This window comes from Lissotriton vulgaris, chromosome 6 (assembly GCF_964263255.1).
Source record: "Lissotriton vulgaris chromosome 6, aLisVul1.2, whole genome shotgun sequence".
Taxonomy (NCBI): Eukaryota; Metazoa; Chordata; class Amphibia; order Caudata; family Salamandridae; genus Lissotriton; species Lissotriton vulgaris.
The window spans coordinates 1,281,180,753-1,281,203,538 of record NC_141694.1 but is presented as its reverse complement, the minus strand read 5'-3'; the positions used below and the strand labels follow the sequence as shown (position 1 = coordinate 1,281,203,538).

Here is a 22,786-nt window from a genome sequence, read left to right as displayed (position 1 = left end):
AGACCCAGCACACAGCACAGTCTTCTTCAAGCTGGGGGACCCAGCGCCTCAAAGCACAGTCCCAACAGCCTCTCCCTTAGTTAGAACAGCAAACTGCAGACCAGCCCCAGATCATGAAACAAGCATTGGTCTGTTCACAGCAATCTCTTCAGTTGCTCCTTCTTTAGCAGAGGTTCCTCTTGACCACAGAATGGGGCCAAACCTTTACAGTCTCAATCCATATCTGTTTCATTCCCTCTTTTAGGGATTTCAACTCTCCTAGTTATACCCCTTACTGTCTCTGAAGTTCGTATGTGCTCAGGGGTCCCTGATCCTTCCCTAAATCAGTTCTGGGTGTCTCCTTTTGATACTGGGGGTCTGGATCCTTAATCACTCAGCAGGAGATGGGTCAATTGTTTTATAGCACCAGCCCAGGTCTTTTCACCTCCTGGGCTTCTCCTCCCCCTACTCTCCAGATGCAGGGCAGCCTGGTGCCATCTCAACCCCTCCCTAGGTTAAGACCTCTCCCAGCTCCTCCCACCTTTCAGTTCCAGACAGACAATCCACATTTCAGAGACACAGAAATGCCCAGAGCACAAAAGGCAGCCACTTTCTAAAAGAGTGATTTATGAACACACAGTGACAAAACCACCTTCACACAAAGATGTGTTATGACACTGTGAGGTCATACATACTAAACTTCACCTCTCCATTATAAAATGACAGGAAACTAGGCTAACAAACACAACACCAAGCCTCCCCCATTCTGTCCTATGGACAGGATGGCCTTTCAGCAGTGAAAAACGAAATGGAGGGTTTTTCACTGTCAGGACATAACACAGACCTTAGTATATGTCCTGCCTTTTACTTACACTACACCCTGCCCAGGGGTTACCCGGGACCTACCACAGGGATGCCCAATGTGTATGCAAAAGGGAATGTAAGGGCTGACAAGTGGTTGCGCTTGTCAGGAAAACATGCTAACTTAGCAAACCGCACACGCAGGCCCTACACTGCAGGCCTGAGTTCCCTTATCTGCACGTCTTTGCATTACTAGCCCTGGCACACACAGTGCACATCACTAGGGAATATACTAGTAAGGCAAACATACCAATCATGGCCAACCAATTACCATTACACTTTACATAGGGAACACTTGTACTTTGACACTGATCAGCAGTGACAAAGTATCCAAAGCATCTAAAAGCAAAGGTTGCAGAGGCAAAAAATCTGGGGTAATCACACCAAGATATGCTAGGTCTAACATTGCCACATATGGTGAAAGACATGTCTTGTGCCACAAGTACATACGACACAGTCTCAGTCACCCATATATCATATCCCATTCATACGCACACATGTTCATACATCCCAAAGACCACGCTCTCACTGACACACATAGCAGCCCTGTCATAGTGCCCCTAATGAAAGTATTTTGTTCTAACCACAGTATCTGGCTCTATGGACATTAGGGTTAAGGTCAATTACGCTGGACGTGGGGGTGTCTGGCAACAATGCATGAGTGGCTTAGCCTTTAGTAGCTCACGATGATTTCCACTGATCAGTAGTGGCTCCCATTACAGAAAAGATTAGAGAGCCCTAGATTATTGCAACTGCCTTAGTACTAGTCTCACTACAGATCACTCTGTAAACTACTAATATACTAGCATCATGCTGCATGAACCCTGTTTGGCTTAAAATAACATGACCACATTACATTGGCTCTGAAGTCTCTTTATTGTTTCTCAGAGAATGGCAGATTCATTTTGAAATGTCTCTTTCTTGTTCACTAGGCACTACATCGCCATTTCCAGTCACAATTTGTAGGTCCACCAACCAAGACCTTGTCAGTTGTTAGAAATTTAGAGAAAAGACACGCCACGTGCCGGGCTCATCCTTTTGGAAGTCTTTACTATTGAATCCCAGGCCTGAAACTGGTTTTCTCACATTCCGAGGTTTGTTAAAGGCTCCCGTCTACAAGGAGGCATAGACTAAGCCCAGTCCCTTTGCCAGAATTACCATTCTCTTTTTGACCTAGGCCAACATATTAGACAACTAAACCCGACAACTGTACGCCTTACTTGGGTCTCTGTAGACTTACTCCAAGGCATCAACGTATTCCTATTATTTTACCCAGATACACAGACATTCACTAGCTATCTTTATAATATTCCTCACTTACTGTCCGGATGTGGTTGAGAGTATCCATGAACACCTCATCCACTTCCTTACTTAAAGCACACTGAGACTTCTGCAATGTGGTTTGCAACGCTTTATAAAAACCCAGAATAAAATCAAAATTATATTTCTGGACCGAAATCCCTCTGTACAACATTCCAACGTGAGCAGTATTTCTCGTTTTTTTTTTTTTTTACTCAGGTGTGATACCAAAGCCGTTCATTCATAGTTTGCTTTAAAAGTAAGTGTTCGCGCATACAGGGGAGATGGGACAACTAGAAATCACTAGGCGAAGCAATGTTAAAAATAAATTCAGTTTTTTACAAGGAAATATCCCTATTTGCTTTATTAACGAACTCCTCGATCCCCTAGGAACAAATAAGACCAAAATATATTTAAAATGCCCGTAAGCTAGAAAAATATACGCCTATTAAATTGCCATGAAGCAGATGTGACTTGCAACTGCACACCTCGCATTTTGAATACTTTTTCGAAAACTGGGGAAACCTGTTCTTCTCTCTGTGCATGCCGATAAGGAGTCCAGTGCCTGCAGCTGAAGAAGGTGGTGACTGCGTGATGTCACTCTGGCACAGCTCAGACTCCCTTTGTTTACTTATGCAGAGAGGCTTCCCCTGACCCTGTCAGCAGTCGAGATTTTGCCTGGCTCCCTGCAAGTTTGTTGTTACAAAGGCCAGGCTTTGTTCCTGTCCCAGCTATTCCACATGGCAGTGGCTGGCATCCGGCTCTGAACACACCACTTTGGAGGGTGGTTGGGCCCCACGTATTCCACCAGCGCTGTGTGTGCATGTGTGTTCTCGAAACCGTCAGTTCTACTTGCCTTTGCAGCCAAACGTCGCAGCGGCAGCTGGTCCGCGGCACTCGGAGCTATTCTGTCTAGATCGGCCCTGAGGAATGGGGCAGCTGTGCCAGGAGTGCTGGCTGGCGCTCCGAGAGCTTCTGAGCCGGCTGAGTGAGCTGTGCTCGAGCTGGGCCTTCAAGGTGCGCGAGCTGCTGGCGCGGCTCTGCGAGTGCTGCTGCCCAGGGCAGAGCGCTCGCGCCCGGAGCGGGAGTCTCTATAGGCCGGCGTTGCAGAAGCACGAGAAGAGGGCGGCGCAAGAATTCCTGCAACACTTGGAGAACGGTGAGGGAACGGCTGTGACTGTAGAAACATGGGAAATGCGCGTGGAGTGAGCAGGGACGGTTGGGAGGTGAAGCTTGGGGTCGCGTCAGGGTGGGTTGGTGGCGCAGCCCAGGCTTACTCGTTCAATGCTGTACATTTGTACAAATTAAACTGTAGTTCGGGGGAGGTCTGTTGAGGGCATGGGGTAACCGAAGCGAGGCTAGTATGAGGCACTGCCAATTTTTGTGTTTAAATATTTGTTATTTCCAGTTTTACAGTGTGCCTTTGTGTGGCGCTTCCATGTTGTATGTGTGGCATTTTATTGTAAGCTAAACGAATGTCTGCTGCTGTGTCATTTATTAATGCCAATTGTTTACTAGAAAAATCTAAAAAGAGACGTAAATATGTGTTCTCTTGATTCATTTGATCCTTGTTCTTAACCTACTTAGCCCTAAAGATGCATTATGACTGAGTGTAGCAAGACAGCAGCAAATCTGTGTTGCCATACTCCAATAATGGAGAGGTCGAATGAGTAAGAGGATGATTTCATGAACATTAATAGAGAATCAACAGTATTGGAGAGTGATAAAAGTTTAAACCTTGGCACCCATGGTAACCATCGTACAGTTCTGCCAAATATACCCCAATACTCATGGCTGCACATGGCTCCTCCATCACTGGAGCATTTTTTTACAGAGCTCTGTTAATGCCCCTCATGTTTTGTTCTGCAGCATTCATGTATTGTTTCATGGTTGTCCACAGCAATAAAGAGAAAAACAAAAAAGTGATGCATGGAATGCCCAAAATAATCTTGGCAAGTGGTATCTCGAACACTGTGGCTGCTCAACAGTTGTCCTACTTTAAATGGTCAATCGTCACCATTTCTCTTCAGTGCTGCTCTACTTATAATGGGACAGTACTAGCACTTCTGAACATATAACGGGCGGTACAGATACTTTCCATCATGGCTGTTATGTATTCTCTGAACTGTGCCATCACTTCTCAACAAGGCTGCTGTAACTGCAAAATGCAATATCAGTACTTCGTAACTTGGTGCTATAAATGTAGTGAGCAGTATTGGCACTTCTCATTAGAGCTGCAACATAATTTTGTTAATGTATCTTTATTGATTTTATACAATAAAGCTGCTGCACGAGATGGACAGTAGCAGCTTTACTCAGTGACGCTGTTATACTTTCAGTGAATGATACCATCACATTTTACCAGCATGTGGCTGACCTGGACATAAATCCCTTACTTGACCTGAATTTGTGCACTGAAAATAAATCATTACTGCTAAGTTAATTTTTCTACCTTTTTGCCCTGGTTCGACCATCGTGATAATATGTGTCATCTTTATATCCACCAAGTCGGGAACCATTGTTCACAAGTCAAGTGGGTGAAAAAATGTAATCCCAAAAAGTTGACATGTCATCAGATGAGGGGAGGACTACCCATGGATGTTCCGGGTCAAACAGAATGAATATGAACTATGAAAACCTTTGTGAATGGCTTTCTCGTAGCCTCAACTAGGAAATCTCTCTTCAAAGAAGAAAGTCATATTTTAAACAGGGCAAAAGCCAGGATTTCTGAACTGCCTGGTTTGCGACAGAAGGTGTTTGGGTTTAAAATCAACTTTATAAGGAGAACATTGGGACATTATAGGGAAGAGTGGGTCTGTACTACCTGACTAAAACTGAATCTGATTTAAAACAATTGTTTAGATAATGTTGGGTGTTTCACCTCACCCTCAGCCAAAAACATTTAAAAATGAAAAAAATGATTTTTAAACATAATCACCGCTTTAAAGTTGGCTAAATAGTTATATGTATTACAGGCAGGTGTGCAATCAGGTTTCATAATCTGCCAAGGCTTATAATTTTACAAAATGTATATAGCACTCTTTTCAATTAATTTTACTATCTAGCACCTTCCAAATAGATTTTCAGTTATGTGTTATGGAATGGTCAGGGTGATTAAAGCCAAGGTTATACGAGTCAGACAACCCTAGACCATAGGCAACAGAGTTGGATAAATATTACAAGCTCACACAGCCACTCTACTGTAAAAATAGCCCACAATTCACAAGCTCAAATAGCAGACAGTTAACACCAATGTTTAAATGTTCTAGGCTCAGACAGCACTACACACAAATGATGAAACAACTATGGTAGGAAATGCACTTTGGCACCATGGAACCAAAATCATCAGTAATCCTCCAAAACTCAGCAGTAATTATCATCCAAATATGAGACCTAAATATATTTCAGCAAAGACTGAAAAGCCCCGAGGTGGGTATCCAGTTATTACACGGAGCATTCTGCAACCTCTGGGGTTCCTCCCTCCCCCTCCACTCCCCGCCCTCCCCCCTCCCATCCCCGTAAACCTCATATGTAGGAGGTGTGATAGCAGGATTGTCATTTCCGTCTCAAGGAGATCTACTGGTGCGATAGAACCACAGGTGGGAATCGAAATGCAGAGAAGTCGAGTCGGGCGTACAGACCCCCTCGCAAGGTACGGTATGCGCTGAGTCCGATGCATATACGTATTGGAGAATCCTGGGTGACTATTACATCACGACATTACACCTGGCAATCAATCAGTTTAACCTGTGCATGAAGACGAAAAGGTCAATATGCAAGATAAAGGAGCATATCGCTAAATGATAATCTAAAGAGAGATACTCCGGCATCACTTATCTAATGACATTATGGAATTCATAAATGCCCTGAAGAAGTTCTGTTCGCAGAACAAAACACGTTGGCTGTGGCTTATTTAAAAAGAGGGAAAAAAAGCAATAAAGAAGAAATGTCAATCATCTTTTCAAAACAAACTGGATATAAATTGAGTTGATTGTATATAATTGGAAAGTGGTGCAACTTTAATATAAGTTCATATACACGATTGACTCTGAGGGAAAGGGTGGTGCCTTTGGACAGAGGGCGCTTTTGAACTTTGCACACAGTATCACTTTGCCTTTTACAAAATATTGGTATACTTTCTGAGGTTGGTGACCACTGCAGGCAAGTTGGTCCACTGTCCAGTTTATGTGTTTGGTGCGATAGACTGTATCATACATCCCCCTATGAGTGAACATGGCCTAGTTTTCTGCAAGGCCCTTTGTCCGTGAGTCTAAATTGTTTGACACATCTCAGTTCAATTACGGTGTCCAAAGACAGAGTCCCATTGTATCGAAATTCAAGGATAAGCCTTTAGGACCACAGTCTCTTAATATCTTCACTTGTTGCGGTGCCAGCATCCTATGATGTGTATTAGCATGAGGTAGATAATGAGGTCGATAATGAGGTAGGTATAGGTTGAGTTTCCTTAGTTTCCTTAGCGTTTATGGTTATTCGTAGTGTTTCCATAGAGCTTAGCCTGCCCAATGAGGTGCTGGTTTACCTCATCAACCCGTGCCAGGATCTGGAGAAGATCTTCTCTTGCTAGAGGCAGATTGGGAAGCCTCCATGTCGTGAACTGTTGGGCCTTCCAGAAACGACTCCAGCTCCTTAGGATCATTGAAGTAGTGGTATCTAGCGCCATCTGATACCCTGAATTAGGTGGGGCCAACGAAGGAAAACAGCATACACAAACTTAACAGAGAGAAATCAGAGCTCAAACCATTACACATCCATTGTACGAGGGACATCCTGGGAAAGTCGGGGCTAACATGACAAACAGGCTACATTAAATACTTAGGTGTCGAATTTGGTACCAATTTAATTGATGCCCTACACCAGAATGAGAAAACATTACTAGAAAAGATAAAGAAGCTCTTGGACTCTTGGTCACCAAAATTCATTACGTGGTGGGGCAGAATTGAAACTGTTAAAAGGATGATCACCCCAATGGTTAACTACATTATCAGTATGCTCCCGCTCCTTCTTACAGATGACTTTCACCGCAAACTAGATATCCTCATCTCTAAATTTCTCTGGCGTGGGAAGAAAGCAAGGTTTAGTATTAAAAAATTAAGACTGGATAATACACTAGGAGGGACATATCGGATTTCAGGCTATATCAGTTGGCTTTCCTGGCGAAAAATAGGCTCATACTCGATCGCACCACCCAACGGCTACACCCCGGCATGGCTAGAGGCAGAGAGGGCCTTCCTTAATAACCTAAGCCCCCTTGCACTCCTAACAACAAATAGACTATATCCACCTACCTCCAAGTCCATTTTTAAAAACACAAAAATTTTGCTACTTTGGGTTGACAAAAATCTGGAGAAGAGTATTAAAGGATCTAAAATAGAGTCGCTCTGGGCCAATAGCAAGATAATGTACAAAGGCAAAAGCCTAACCATTGACACATGGATCAAGAAAGGAATCCTCTTCCCTTATCAACTACAAAACGCCACATACCCAATTACATTCTCAGACCTTCAGTCGAGGTGGCCTAGCTGACATTGAATTCTACAACTTCCTAAAAATCAGATCATCCCTCACAAAAGCCAAATTATCCACCATCAATTTCATTGTTTGTAACAAATATCAACAAACTGGGCCACCAGGTCTCGCAAATATACAAACTCCTCCGCCCTAAAACTTCTAACCTTAATGATAAGAGTATAGCCTTTTGGGGGCAACTGACTCCAGATCCACTAAAAGATCAGGAATGATTCTCACTATAGAGATCCGTCTCACAAAATAAGATGTCCCCTGTTCTCCAGTATTGGGGTGTCTTCCATAGATTCACATGCCTGAATCCTTCCCCGTCGTCGGAGTGGGAGTCCCACGGTACATAAAAAGCAATAATATGCCATAATACCATAAAAAAAACCTGGTAATAACCAACCAGGAAGTAAAGTAGCCTAAGCTACAGAAGAAAAACTTCCACACTCATGACTATCCTAGTCATTTTGTATATCCCAAACTGCCGCCAATCAGGCGACATCACCCACCAGAAAGTTCTCCCAAGAGGCTCAGGCTCTCAGATTTTCTACCGCACGTCGTGTGAAGGGAGTCTCCTTCAAAATCCTGGATTTTAGGATGTCTTCCTCTAAAAAATCTTTATTCAGGCCTTGTGACTCTTGTGGTAAGCTCTGGCTTTTCAAGGAAGATCCCCACAAGAAGTTCATCTACTGCCTGTACCCGGACCATCAGGTGAAGGACTGCAAGATTTGTAGGACCTTCCCTCAGAAGACCCTCAGGGACAGGAAGGGCTGCTTGCTTTTGTGGCTACAAAAGCTCAAGGATCAAGATACTCCTGGTTCTGAGGTAGGCAATATTGCCTCTGGGTCTACTACAGCTTCTAATAAGAGAGTTGCTGAAGAGGTGTTATCTTCTCCTGGGGCCAAGATTGTGAAGAAGCAACAATCTTCTAAGGGGTCTCAGAGGCCTTCTACTTCTAAGGCTACTCCCCCTGCTAAGGGCAAACCTTTGCCATCCACACCCTCGAGAAGAGCAACCAAAAATTTACCTAAAAAATCAGCTTCTGAGAAGACCTCAGAAGAAGACCCTGTAGTCGACGACGCCTTCTACGACTCATTCGTCGACGAAGATTTCCGTCGACAAAACATCTACGTCTACGGTTACATTCTCTTCGCCTAAACCAGAGATGATAATGTCGACAGCGTCTTCTCCATCGACATTGGTCTATGTGTCTGTCAAGCCTATCTCGTCGACGAGAGAATCTTCATCTGCCATCGTCAGCGCCCTGTCGACGGGCAAGCTTAAGAAGATTCCGCTGACGATAGCTTCATCGTCGACGCCACCGTCGACGGTTGATCCATCGTCGTCGACGACCATCTCGTTGCCGATGAGTTCGTCAGCGACACCTACACCATCGACGACTAGATCGTCGACGAAAGCTCAATTGTCGACAAAGACTCCATCGTAGACAAAGACTCAGTCGTCGATGAAACCTTCCTCGTCGACGAAGACAACTTTATCGCCGACGACGACCTTATCATCCTCAGGATCCAAGCCCCCGTCGACAAGCCCATCTATGGTGCCTCCGTCGACGCCGCAGCTGTCTACATGTACCACCATGCAGGTTTGGTCACCTTCTACAGCTTTTACATCAACGCCGAAGCCTTCCTTGCTTCAGAGACGCGGTTCTGGACTAGAACCTTTATCTCCATTACACCTGTCACCTCAAACAGTTCCCTTACAAGTCCCTGACAAGTTGCTTGACTCTGGTAGGGAGAAAGATTCTGACCTAGATGAAAGGTTTGGAACAGCAACAAGTCCTTCCGAATTGCACATCAAGTTTTAAGAAGAGGACGATCAAGATGGCCAATCTTCACCTGAGCATGTAACATCACCCATTTCTAGTGTCCCCACAGCTCAGATGCCGGTAGCATTGATAACGAATCTACAGCACATGCTGAATTACTATTACAGACTTTTCCACCTTCTGAGTCAGCGGATTCTGTGCCTCCTACGCCTGTGGTGCAAACGTCCATGTCTGATTTCAGGTCTCCAGAGCCTCCTCCTCCTGTAGCTTCCCATCACCTTGAAGAACACCAATCTTCTGACGGAGAAGAAAGAGAAGGAGGTGAAGTTGACGACAGATCCTTGTTGTCGGAGTGGGACGATTATCAGGTCCAAACACCTTCTCCTTCACCTCCGGTTACCGCAGATTCACCACCAGTGGATGTTGGAGGATTCCATCTTCTTATGGAAAGAGCTAAGCAACGTTTCCACATTCAGATGGAGACTACACAACAGGAATGCTTCCTCTATGATTTCAAGGATCAGCCAAGGAAGCAGACTAAGTCAATACCAATTATTGATTTCATCTGGAAAGAGGGGATTAAGGTGATGTCTACTCCTGCATCTATCCCTCCAGTACTGCTGAGAATAGATAAAAAATATAAGGCTCCGGAAAAGTGCCCAGCTTGCCTTATAGGACACCCGAAGTTAGATTCGGTGATCATGCAAGCTGCACAAAAGCGATCCAGCAATCCTTCCTCCCCAATGGCAGCCCTACCGGATAGAGACGACAGGCGTCTGGATGCTATTGGGAAGCCTATGTCTACAATGGCAGCAACTACAGTCCGGGCTGCCAACTCTTTGGCCATTCTGGGCAGATATGACCGGCAAATGTGGTCTGACATCTCGCCATATATCAACATGCTTTCAGAACCTTCCAAAGCAGAAGCTCTGAAAATACTGCAGGAGGGTGAGAGAATCTCTGCGGAGATTATTGATTCTGCAGTTGATGTGGCTTCGACTGGATTCAGACAGTTAACGGGGACTGCTATCCTGCGCAAGCAAGGCTGGCTAAAAGCGGCTTTGTTCCGCCAGGAGGTGCAAGCTAAGGTATTGGACGTGCCATTCGATGGAGAATTTTTGTTTGACCCGCAGGTAGAGGAAGCCTTACAAACAATCAAAAAAGACACGGAAACAGCCAGGTCCCTGGGCACCTTACAATTTCGGAGGCCGCCCTTTCGGGGTGCGAGAGGACGTGGATCATCCACTACTAGAGGAGGTTATAATCAGCAATCTTCCTACAGGCAAGGTAATCAACGTTACCAATCCCAACGTTTCCAGTCTTAGGGCCAGCGCTACAAAAATTATTCCCAAAATACAAGAAAGCCTGCCTACCGCGGAAAGGATTCGAATAAAAGACAATGATTTTGTCACCTGCCACTGCTACTGCCGCATTCCCACATACAAATTGGAGGAAAGCTCTTAAAATTCTACTCAAAATGGTCCTCAATAACGTCGGACAGATGGGTCTTGGACATTGTGGCCAATGGCCATGCCCTCAAATTCGAAAAGTTCCCTCCAAATGTTCCCCCAAAGGGCCCACCTCCAGCTCATCTCAAAGAGTTGTTTTCCCAGATCAATCTGATGTTAAAAAAGGAGCAATCGAAAAAGTCCCTCAGCTTCAGAGAGGAACAGGATTCTATTCCATGTTCTTTCTAATAAAGAAGAAATCGGGGGAATGGCGTCCAATTCTGGATCTTCGTGCCCTCAACAAGTACTTGAAAAAGCTAACGTTTCAGATGGTATCGCTTCAGGAAATACTGCGTCTTCTTTCCGCGGGAGGGTACATGGCCACCTTGGACTTTCAAGATGCGTGTTTCCACATTCCCATTTTACCCCGTCACAGGAAGTTCCTGCGTTTCAGAGTGGCTGGCAGGGATTTCCAATTCAAGGTCCTCCCCTTTGGGCTGCGTTCAGCCCCCAGGGTGTTTGCGGAGGTCCTGGCTCCAGTAGCAGCACACCTCCGGCTGGAGGGAATACAAATATTTCCCTACTTGGACGATTGCCTTATCAAGGCGAGTTCTTTCGCAAACACAGGCAACCACGTCCAACAGTGTCTGTCTCTCTTCCAGTCACTGAGTCTCTCCATGAATCTCAGCAAGTCACAACTAGAACCGTCCCAAAGACAAGCTTTCTTAGGAGCAACCTTGGACACACAACTGGTCCGAGCCTTCGTATTGGACAAGAGACAAGAAAGGATACAAGACATGGCTCGGACTTTGCTAGCAAGAAGGTCAGTTTCAGTCCGACAGTTCAAGTCTTTTCTGATGATGATTTCTTCTTGCATTCCTTTGATACCGAATTTCCGCCTCAGGATGAGGCCTCTTCAGGAAGAACTCAACCTGCAATGGCTGCAGGTCCCCGGCTCATTCGGAGATCTCATCCGAATCACCCCTCGCATCTGAGGAACTCTTCTCTGGTGGATTCAGGAGAGAAATTTACAACAGGGTTGCGCGTTCCTTTAAGACGCACCAAACTTCACAATCACCACAGACGCATCCCTCGAGGGTTGGGGAGCACATCTTCAAGGGCTGACGGTCAGCGGAGATGGAGCCATCAACAGAAGGTCTGGCACATCAATGTGTTGGAGTTAAGAGCCATCTTCCTAGCCCTCAAGTCATTTCGCGCAATCATTCAAGGGGCCACGGTATTGGTTCCCACAGACAATACTACAAGCATGCATTATTTGAACAAGCAGGGAGGAACCCGGTCGGTTCGTCTGTCTCGAGAAGCCCAGGAAATATGGGCATGGGCAATACGACACAGAATCAATCTTTTGGCTTTCCATGTACCGGGATCTACAAACGTTCTTGCAAACACCCTCAGCAGGTCAACGGTGTCCACACACGAATGCGACCTTCATCAACCAACGGTGGATCGGATTTTTCAACAGAGGGGTCATCCAGATCTAGACCTCTTTGCGCCCAAGGAGAACAGCAAATGCCTGTTCTTTGCAAGCTGGCATCCCCACAAGGACTCTCAGGGGAATGCGTTTTCGATCAACTGGTCTCAAATATATGCTTACCCCTTTCCTCCAATACCGTTGGTTCCCAGAGTTCTCCGGAAGATGAAGAAAGAACCGTGTAGCCTGATTCTGATCGCCACCAGGTGACCTCGCCAATACTGGTTCTCCAAGCTCCTTCTCCTATCGGAGTGCGAACCAATTCAGTTTCGACCAATACTGAATCTGCTCTCCATTCAGGATGGTCAGATTTACCATCCGGACCCGGCATCTCTGAAATTAGCGGCTTGGCCCCTGAGTACCTTGAATTCGCCCATCTGAATATCCCTGCAGATTGTAAGGAGGTACTTGCCAAAGCAAGAGCACCTGCTACGATAAAGACATACAGACTTAAATGGAAAAGATTCTGTATCTGGTGTCAGTCGGCTGGGATTCATCCTTTTCAAGCAAGGCCGGATCAGATATTGCCATTTTTCTCAAACCTGGCAAGATCAGGCTTATCTCACGCAACGCTGAAGGTTTTCCTAGCAGCCATTTCAAGGTATCGTCAGGATGGGTCCACTTCGCTTTACTCTTCAAGAATAATACAGCAGTTCTTTAAAGAACATTTCAATGTTTCCTCCGGTACGTCATCCACCTCCATCATGGCATCTCAATATAGTGTTAGCACAGCTCATGCGCCACCCTTTTGAACCGATTCACATAGTGGGTTTAAAATTTCTTACATGGAAAGTGTCTCTTTTGTTAGATTTGACTTAATCTAGAAGAGTCAGTGATGTCCAGGCTTTCACGGTCCATCCACCTTTCTTCCAGTTCACATCTAATTCAGTAGTGCTCTGCAAAAACCCAAAATTTATGCCTAAGGTGCCTTCAGACTTTCACCTGAATGAGCCAGTCATCTTAAGAACATTTTTTCCTAACCCGCAATCCCCTGCTTAGAGGGCATTGCATACACTTGACATCAAGAGGTGTTTTAAGTTCTATTTGCAAAGGACCTCTGCAATACGCAAATCCGATCAATTGTTTGTCGCTTATGGGAAGATTCGACAAGGCCATGCAGTGTCTAAACAAACAATATCTAGATGGATCTCTGCGGCTATTGACTTTTGCCATATACAAGCAGGAAGGCCTTTACAGGCAACTCCAAGGGCTCATTCTACAAGACCTGTGTCTTCCTCGACTCGTCTTTTCGCTGGAGTTCCTCTGCAACAGATCTGCAGAGCAGCAACCTGGTCAAGCAGGCATACTTTCACCAAGCACTATTGTTTGGATACAGCCAGCGAGACTGATGCTTCAGTGGGTCAAGCAGTTCTGCAGAATCTTTTCAGATAATTTGAGCCTCTGTTTCCCTCCTCCTCTTACTGCTTTTCAGACTCTTATTCATGCTTATTATTATGTACATTCTCATGTAACTGCAAATTTCATGCTTTTAGAAATGAGACATGTTATTATATTATTATGTGTTTTTTCATATGTACAGACTTATGCTACAAATAGCGTCTTCCAAGCATGGGTGTATACTGCTATCTACTCTATGAAAGACACCCCAATACTGGAGAAGAACAATAGTTACTTACCTGTAATCTGTGGTTCTCCAGTATTGGTCTTGATTGAAGATTGAATTGCTTTTACACTAATTCTGTGGATGAGGGAGAAAATACACTCGTAATGCTCCCGGCGCCCGGGAGATGCTAGGAAGGAGGGCAATGCTTTGTCTGTTGTCCGGCTGCCCTGTGCTGGATGAGAATGCCATATACACAAAGGAGCTGAAGGGGGTAAAGAACAGGTCGCCCCCCATTCACAGAATTATAACCAAAAATAGACCTGTTCTATAGATGAATAAAATGTTCAGAGATCCCTCCATAAGTCTAAGGTCACCCAACTTTGTGTGACTGAAGAGCGGCTTTACTTATGACATCTCTTTTAGGGAGTCCTAGCTAGGATGAGAATACATCTGGACTAAAAACAATTCTTACCTTGGCCAGGATATGTTGAAGTCCCTTAGACTTCTGTGGGACCATTGTACATACTTCAAGCTGAAGTTAAGTTTATTCATTGTTGGGATGAAAAAGTCCTCTACATGGTAAAGGACGTGTACCTCTGCCCGAGTGCCCAACTGTACTGTTGTCTGGATATGTAATGTGATTTTTTTGTCAAGGGCAAACACGGATCATGCATGTGCTCAATGACATAGGCCTGTCTTATGGATTGCAATATTGTTGAACCAAGTTGGGTGACCAAAGCGATATACTCATAGTAGTGGAAGGCTGCTTTCTTCACCAGGAGTTAAGCAGCACAAGCGCAGTGGTGGCAGCATACAGTGTAGTGATCGGTAGGAGTAACCAGGTGCTTTTAACCCTGTGTCAGTGGAGTGAGGCCTACAGGCTCACTCACCTTCTTAAAGGTCCGCTGTTGTGTGCTTAAGTCTTGACTTCATTATGTGGATGTAAAGTGTTGTACAATGCAAGAATGGTGATTCTGTGCTGGATGTATGTTTGCCTAGAAAGGTTACAGTACAGGGATAGAGCAGTGTTGTGCTGTACTTGAATGTGGAGTGCATGTACTGAATGTATGTATGCCTGGGAGGAATACATTACATGAAAAATGTAGTGCTGTACAGTGTGTGCACAGTGGAAGCATGCACTGGTTGTGTGTATGCTTGCAAAAAGTATAAAACATGAAAGGTTAAGTGTTGTGCAGCTTAGCGCACATGATGATGTGTGTACTGGCAGTGTGTGTGTTTGCAAATAGCACACCATTGCACAACGCAGAAGGGCTATGGGACTAAACATGTGCAGAGTCAATGTGTTTGCTGAAAGTTTGTTTGTCTGTGCGGGTACAATGCATGAATGTATTAGTACTGAATGTATTAGACACTGATTGCCATTGTCCCTGCAATGGTACATTACATGGAGGATCCTGGGTTCCAATTTGGGAAGCACAAGCCTGCCTTTTGAATACATGAAGAGTAGAGGAATCCGCCCAGGCAGATTTTTGTATTGCTGCATTCCTGTGAGCTGGGTGGGACACACTGGAGAAGGGAGAGAGAGAAAGAGACGCCCCCAGTACACTTTAAAAGGTGCTTGTTGATTCAGTGATAAATCACAAGGAAAATGCCTGGACAAGTCTCAGGAAGAAGACGGAGCTGATAAGGGTCTCTTAAAGGGTAGGGCTAGGAGCCCAGGATTAATCTTTTTCTTCACATATTACCGTGGCAAACATCCAGGTGTAAACTCTAGTCTCTTCCATGGCCGTTGTTGTGGGACTATGAACTTCAGAGTCTCTCCTGCTGGGACAACCTTTCAAGAGGAAGAAGAGAGAGAAAATTGTTCTGTTCAAACCCTAACATAAAACTTCAAAGACCCATACCCTTAATCACATTTGGTGTCTGGAAATGGACTATAAGAAGGGGATTTTGAGATCTCAAGATTTGTTATCTTACAAGCAGCAAGTTGGGCTGCATAAGGAGGGGAACTCTGCATGTCTTGCAAGTCTCCGTTCTGGGTGAGGAGGCATTACCAAGGGAAATCACGACCTCCTGCTCTGGAGCTAGCCTGCTTCCCAAGACCAATGATCCTCATTTGAGGGAGCAAAGTCCAGTGGGGAGCCCTGCAGAGAGGACTCCCCGTATGAGGTATTAGGAGATGGCTGTGCACTGAACGTGTTGTTGTCCTTGTACATGATTGTATCAGTCACCCCCATATGCCGTGAGGGGGCAGCTGTGAACTGAGCTGTGAATTGTGTACTATGCAGGGAGTGTGAACCCCGCACCACCTTGTTGCGGTGACCCCATATGCCACAAGGGGACAACTTTGAAGTGTCTGTGTCGACAAAGTGTCAAGAGGTGTGTGCCAGGAGGGGCCACCGTGGTATAGGTGGCTGCACAGGAAAGGTTGATGCGTTGCCAGCTGGTACAGCGGCAACAAGGAGGGGCTGCCAGTACCGAGGATTGCAAAGTTAGGCTAGTTGCCTTGGAAAACTCAATCTGCGTCCTGTGGGTCGGATTTGAGCACTGAGACCTGTCCCCTGAACCGTTCATGGACAATGAAGGACATCAAGAGGACTTTGCTCCGTCGCTAGGACCCCGTCTGCAGCATGAAGATCAACCCCCTCCCACCGTGTGAGAAAAACGGAACTTACAGCACCAATGGAAGCCTGGAGCTCCTCCGATTGCTGTTGAGGTCGACCACATCATTCATAAGAGAGATTGCGCCTGCTAGGTGCTGCTTGCATCCCGCAGGCAGACCAACTTGACTGAGCAGGACAAGAGCATTTCAAGTCCCTGCAGTCAGGCACCCACTGAAACACTGATCGCTTCCTTGCTGCTGGAGCGGGGAAGACTTGATACAGGCTTATTGGGCCCGGGGTACTCGCTGCTCAAAGTGCTGCGGCACTTTAAACACTTTTGACTATTTTGTAAGAGCTAGAGTGGACTTTTGAGTAAGGCCACTAGTGAGCATTCCCTGGATGCAGCCACCAGCGAATAGGGAATAAAATCAACCGCATTAGAAGGAAGTGGGTGTGACAGAGATTTGCCAGTTAAACACCAGAGCCCTGACCTAAAGGGGATTCTTTGTGTTACTGCTTACATATGTTCTAATTCTTCTTTGAATGGATAGCGTTAGGAATAAAGTGCTTTTTAATTAAAAACATGTATTTGGCTGGACACTGATTTATTGACATTACTGAGTGCACTTTAAATTATGAGTCATGTTGACTAACCTGTATCCTGTAACCTGCCTTGATTAAAGCTGCGGATGACATTAAAGTCATTCGAGATCAAGGAGGAACTGCAGTACTAGTGCTATTAGATTTATCTGCAGCTTTCGACACGGTTGACCATTCGATTTTGGTCGATCGTGTCGAAAAAATGGGCATTCAACAAGCAGCCAAAGATCTACTGGCATCTTTTTTGTCAGGAAGAACTCAGGCTGTTACCCTGGGAACGTTTCAATCAACCAATTTGTCTCTGCCATGCGGGGTCCCACAAGGCTCATCCCTGAGTCCGACACTTTTTAATATCTACGTGTCGGACCTAGCCAATATCATTCGTGCACATGGGATGAGCCTAACCTCATATGCAGATGATACTCAGTTAGTCCTGGCCATCAAAAATAACGGCGACAAGGTGGCCGAGAGTTTTAAAGAAGGTATGTTGGCAATTGGAGACTGGATGGCCTCCAATTGTCTAAAACTCAACTCCGAGAAGACGGAGGTTGTCATATTTGGACAACTCACCCCAAGCTGGTCCCCCGTCTGGTGGACCACATCTTTCGGAACCCTACCTACACCTGCCTCTAAGGTAAGGAATCTGGGAGTGGTTTTTGACAAGCACCTGAATTTCGTTTCCCATGCTAACCAAATAGCGTCCTCAGCCTTTCATAAATTACGCTTGATAAGGAAAATCATCCCCTTCCTTCCCGAAAGTGCCGGTAAAACCCTGGTTAGCTCCCTAGTGTTGTCCACATTGGGCTATTGTAATGGTCTTTTTGCTAATGCTCAGATTAGGGTAATCAACAAAATGCAGACCATACAAAACGCGGCAGCAAGACTCCTTGCCAGAATTCCCAAACACAAGTCCGCGACCGATACAATCAGAAACAATCACTGGCTCCCAATCAGAAGCTGGATCAAGTTCAAAACTATGTGTATCGTATACAAGGCACTGCATAAACAGGGACCTCAGTTTCTTAAAGAACAGCTGATTCCCTACTGTCCCCCCAGATTACTGCGATCCACTACTTCCAACGATTTAGTGGTGCCTCGCACCAAGACTGTCTCCTGGGGAGACCGCCGGTTCATAGTCACGGCCCCAAAATTGTGGAATACCTTACCTCAGTCAATTAGGACTAGCCCCTCTCTCTGGTCCTTTCGTAAACAGCTAAAAACTTGGCTGTTTAATCAATGATACCTCAAAATATACATAAGCACTTGGAGAATCTGTTGTAGACGTCACAGCGCCGAGACGCCCATGGGCAATTGTTCGCGCTTAATCAAATGTCATAAATAAATAAATAAATAAATAAATATCCACATTTTCCCCCGAGGGAGCCTTTAACTGCTTATCCTCAGCTACCACTAAGAGTCAAGTGCAGAAAGGGTACTTGACTTAGTTGCTCAGGATCTCTAGTAGGTTGGCCCTGGGGTATAGGGAGTAAAAGGTCTCAACAACAATGATTGGGCCCACTAGTCTTTGTGAGCCCTGTGTCCCTCTGAAAGGGGTTCTTACATTCATATTTTCGATAAACAAATTGTCATGATGCATAGAAAAAAATATCAAGCTGATTTCCTCTATCAACAACTCCAAACCTAGCAAAAAAGTTGTTTAGCTCTCCATTGACTTTCTGTATAGCTTTGTCTGTCAATTTCCACCGGCATTTCGGTCATTCTCTCCTAAGGAGAAGTTCTGTTCACAAAAGAAATGTACCATCCCTCAATCTCTTCACCTCTTGCATGTCCATCTTCATGGTGTTTATCAGGGTCTTACCCCTCTGCTTCACTAGGATTTTCCCCCACTAAAGGCAGTGCCAGGATATCAGGATGACCATTGCCCCTACCCATCTGGGACAACAATGGTAGCAATCCTTTCCATCACACCCTCACTTTCACATTCTTCTTCACCAGTATTCTGGTTTCATCAAATCCCTTCTGCTTCTCATGCATCTTCATGGCTGCCTGCCTTTCCACCCACTTGATGAATGAGTGGCTCCATACCCAAATAGTCCTTCTGAGTTATGGAACCTGCTGACAGCAAGCAATACACCAAATTAACTTATGATTTCAATACAATACATTTTCAGATCTGATGTATTTCTTATAGCAGTTTACCGACCAGTGATCCAACCTTTCAATCCTCTCACTGCATCATTCCTTCAGCTCAGCCTCGGTGGCTAACCCTATTCTAAATGAATGTGGGCAAAACTCACTTTGTAAATCCAACTCTTGCAGTACCTTACTAAACTCCATCAGCAAGTAAAGACTAGTATGCCTCAACCCATACCTTTGCAGAAACATCTCTACTAATCCCCGTATACCGCCTCCACATAACATGTTTCCTCAAGCTTACCAACTAGCCCTTAACCCTTTGATCTGTCTTCAACTTATACAACCAAATCATGATCTTATCTCACATACACTCCACAGCCTTCCTCTTTAAGCCACCCACTTTCCTAACTTATGACATCTCCAACACCCTGAAAACTCCCAGAAACATCCATAACATCAACCTTTAAACATAACATCACCCCCGACTCATCCGAACAAATTCTTTGGAGAATCCTCAGCACCTTCCTTATCTCCATCTATAACAAAGATCTCTGTACCTTTCCCCATTCTCTCTCTCTCTGGCCCAATCCTTCAGCAACCTGAGGCCCATCTCACCCTCTCTCGGCTCGTAATCCCTTTAACAGCTTGCCATAAAAGGCTATCCATGCAAATTTACCTAAAAATTTAGCATGTGAAAATCCTCCCTAAATCGTACTCATGATATAGTGGACAGTATCCTCTGTTCTCCTCTAAACCTCTACACCACCTAATGTCCATCGTTCAGATCCAGATGCCTAAAGCACTGCCTAAGCCTGAGCAGACACTCTACTCACCATCCTCCTATCTGCCAAAGGTCCTTGGTCATCTCTGTCTTTTCTGCATCTGCACCCGGTTGAAACCCACAGAACCTCCACATTACAAATGAGATAACCGATCCACAGTGTCATTGTCTACTCCTGGGACATTCTTCGATTTGAAACAAATATGCAGTTTTAGACAGTCCTGCACAAAAATACTCAGCAGTTGCAGCACTTTCAATTCCTTAGCTGATTGCATATTGACTAGTTCCACCTCTGCTGTGTTGTCCATGTTGAACAATACCTTCTTGTTCCTTAAATCTTCTCTCTACTGTGCAAAATCAACCATCAGATGAAAGAATTCCAAAAAGGCAATGCTACGGCTGTCCTGCTTTCATTTCTTGGGTTACTGTCCACGCAGCACTCCGCTTGCCAAAATGGGCCGAACCCACCACTGTCAGTCGCATCTGAAACAAGCATTGGAAATGCAATAGGTCTCGCATTAGGAAAGTTTGAGCTATTGGTATTGTAAATGACACTTTTTTTTATTTATGTGTTGGTTTTGAAAGTAGCAAAATTAATAGCTTTGTCAGTTACAATGTCAATAGTTTTAACTTTTGCAAATGTGACACCTATAGCATTTGTAATGCAATGTGTGTTGTATTTACGTGACTTAGATGTCTTACTTACGTGACTTACAAATAACAATGGCTTTTAATTTTGTAAATAATTAATACTTAAATAAAAGTTATTGTAATTTATAATGGCAATAGCTTAAACGTTTGTAAATAACTTTTGTGAAGATTATGTTCAGTGTATTTTATTGTGACGAAAATCCAAGAACATTGCATTTGCACCTACACACACACAGAGCCACACACATATAGATGTGGTGGTGGTGGATCTGGGGGATATGGTGGTGGTGGATGTGGTGATGGTGGATGTGGTGGTGGATGTGGGGGTGGATGTGGTGGTGGATGTGGTGGTGGTGGTGGATGTGGTGGAGGTGGTGGATGTGGTGGTGATGTGGTGGATGTGGTGGTGGTGGATGTGGTGGTAGTGGATGTGGTGAAAGTGGTGGTGGATGTGGTGGTGGATGTGGTGGTGGAAGTGATGGTGGTGGGTGTGGTGAATGTGGTGGTGGTGGATGCGGTGGTGGATGAGGTGGCGGATGAGGTGGTGGATGTGCTGGTGGATGTGGTGGTGGTGGTGGATGCGGTGGTGGATGTGGTGGTGGATGTGGTGGTGGATGTGGTGGTGGTGGATGCGGTGGAAGTGGTGGTGGATGTGGTGGTGGATGTGGTGGTGGTGGATGTGGTGGTGGTGGTGGTGGATGTGGCGGTGGATTTCATGATGGATGTGGAGGTGATGGTGGATGTGGTGGTAGATGTGGTGGTGGATGTGGTGGTGGATGTGGTGGTGGTGGATGTGATGGTGGATGTGGTGGTGATGGTGGATGCTGTGGTGGAAGTGATGGTGGTGGGTGTGGTGGATGTAGTGGTGGTGGATGCGGTGGTGGATGAGGTGGTGGATGAGGTGGTGGTGGATGTGGTGGTGGATGTGGTGGTGGATGTGGTGGTGGTGGATGCGGTGGTGGATATGATGGTGGTGGTGGTGGTGGATGTGGTGGTGGTGGATGCGGTGGAAGTGGTGGATGTGGTGGTGGATGCGGTGGTGGATATGGTGGTGGTGGTGGTGGTGGATAAGGTGGTGGTGGATGCGGTGGAAGTGGTGGATGTGGTGGTGGATTTGGGGGTGGATGCGGTGGATGTGGTGGTGGTGGTGGATGTGATGGTGGATGTGAAGGTGGATGTGATGGTGATGGTGGATGTGGTGGTGGATGTGGTGGTGGATGTGGTGGTGGATGCGGTGGATGTGGTGGTGGATGTAGTGGTGGTGGGTGTGGTGGTGGTGGTGCATGCGGTGGTGGTGGCTGTGGTGGATGTGGTGGTGGATGTGGCGGTGGATGTCATGGTGGATGTGGAGGTGATGGTGGATGTGATGGTGGATGTGGTGGTGGTGGGGGTGGTGGATGTGATGGTGGATGTGGTGGTGATGGTGGATGTGGTGGTGATGTGGTGGATGTGGTGGGGGTGGATGTGGTGAAAGTGGTGGTGGATGTGGTGGTGGAAGTGATGGTGGTGGGAGTGATGGTGGTGGGTGTGGTGGATGTGGTGGTGGTGGTGGTGGATGCGGTGGATGTGGTGGATGCGGTGGATGTGGTGGATGTGCTGGTGGATGTGGCGGTGGTGGATGTGGTGGATGTGCTGGTGGATGTGGCGGTGGTGGATGTGGTGGTGGTGGATGGTGTGGTGGATGCGGTGGTGGATGTGGCGGTGGATGTCATGGTGGATGTGGATGTGATGGTGGATGTGGTGGATGCGGTGGCGAAGTGGTGGTGGATGTGGTGGATGTGGTGGTGATGGTTGATATGGTGGTGGATGTGGTGGTGATGGTGGATGTGGTGGTGATGGTGGATGTGGTGGTGGATGTGGTGGTGGATGTGGTGGTGGTGGATGTGGTGGTGGTGGATGTGGTGGTGGTGGATGCGGTGGATGTGGTGGATGCGGTGGTGGTGGTGGATGCGGTGGTGGATGTGGTGGTGGATGTGGTGGTGGTGGATGTGGTGGTGGGGGATGCGGTGGAAGTGGTGGTGGTGGTGGATGTGGTGGTGGTGGATGTGGTGGTGGATGTGGTGGTGGTGGATGTGGCGGTGGTGGATGTGGTGGTGGTGGATGTGGTGGTGGATGCGGTGGTGGATGTGGCA

General features: G+C 46.0%; 1 protein-coding gene across 1 annotated transcript in view; it reads left to right on the top strand.

The window, feature by feature from the left end:
* Positions 1–2,857: 2,857 nt before the first annotated feature.
* Positions 2,858–22,786, top strand: part of LOC147708779 (uncharacterized) — a 566,421-nt gene continuing 546,492 nt past the window's right edge. Inside the window, exon 1 of the mRNA XM_086927407.1 lies at positions 2,858–3,298. Within this exon, the coding sequence (XP_086783533.1) occupies positions 3,070–3,298 (229 nt within the window). The 5' untranslated portion in view covers positions 2,858–3,069. The remainder of the gene's footprint in view (positions 3,299–22,786) is intronic.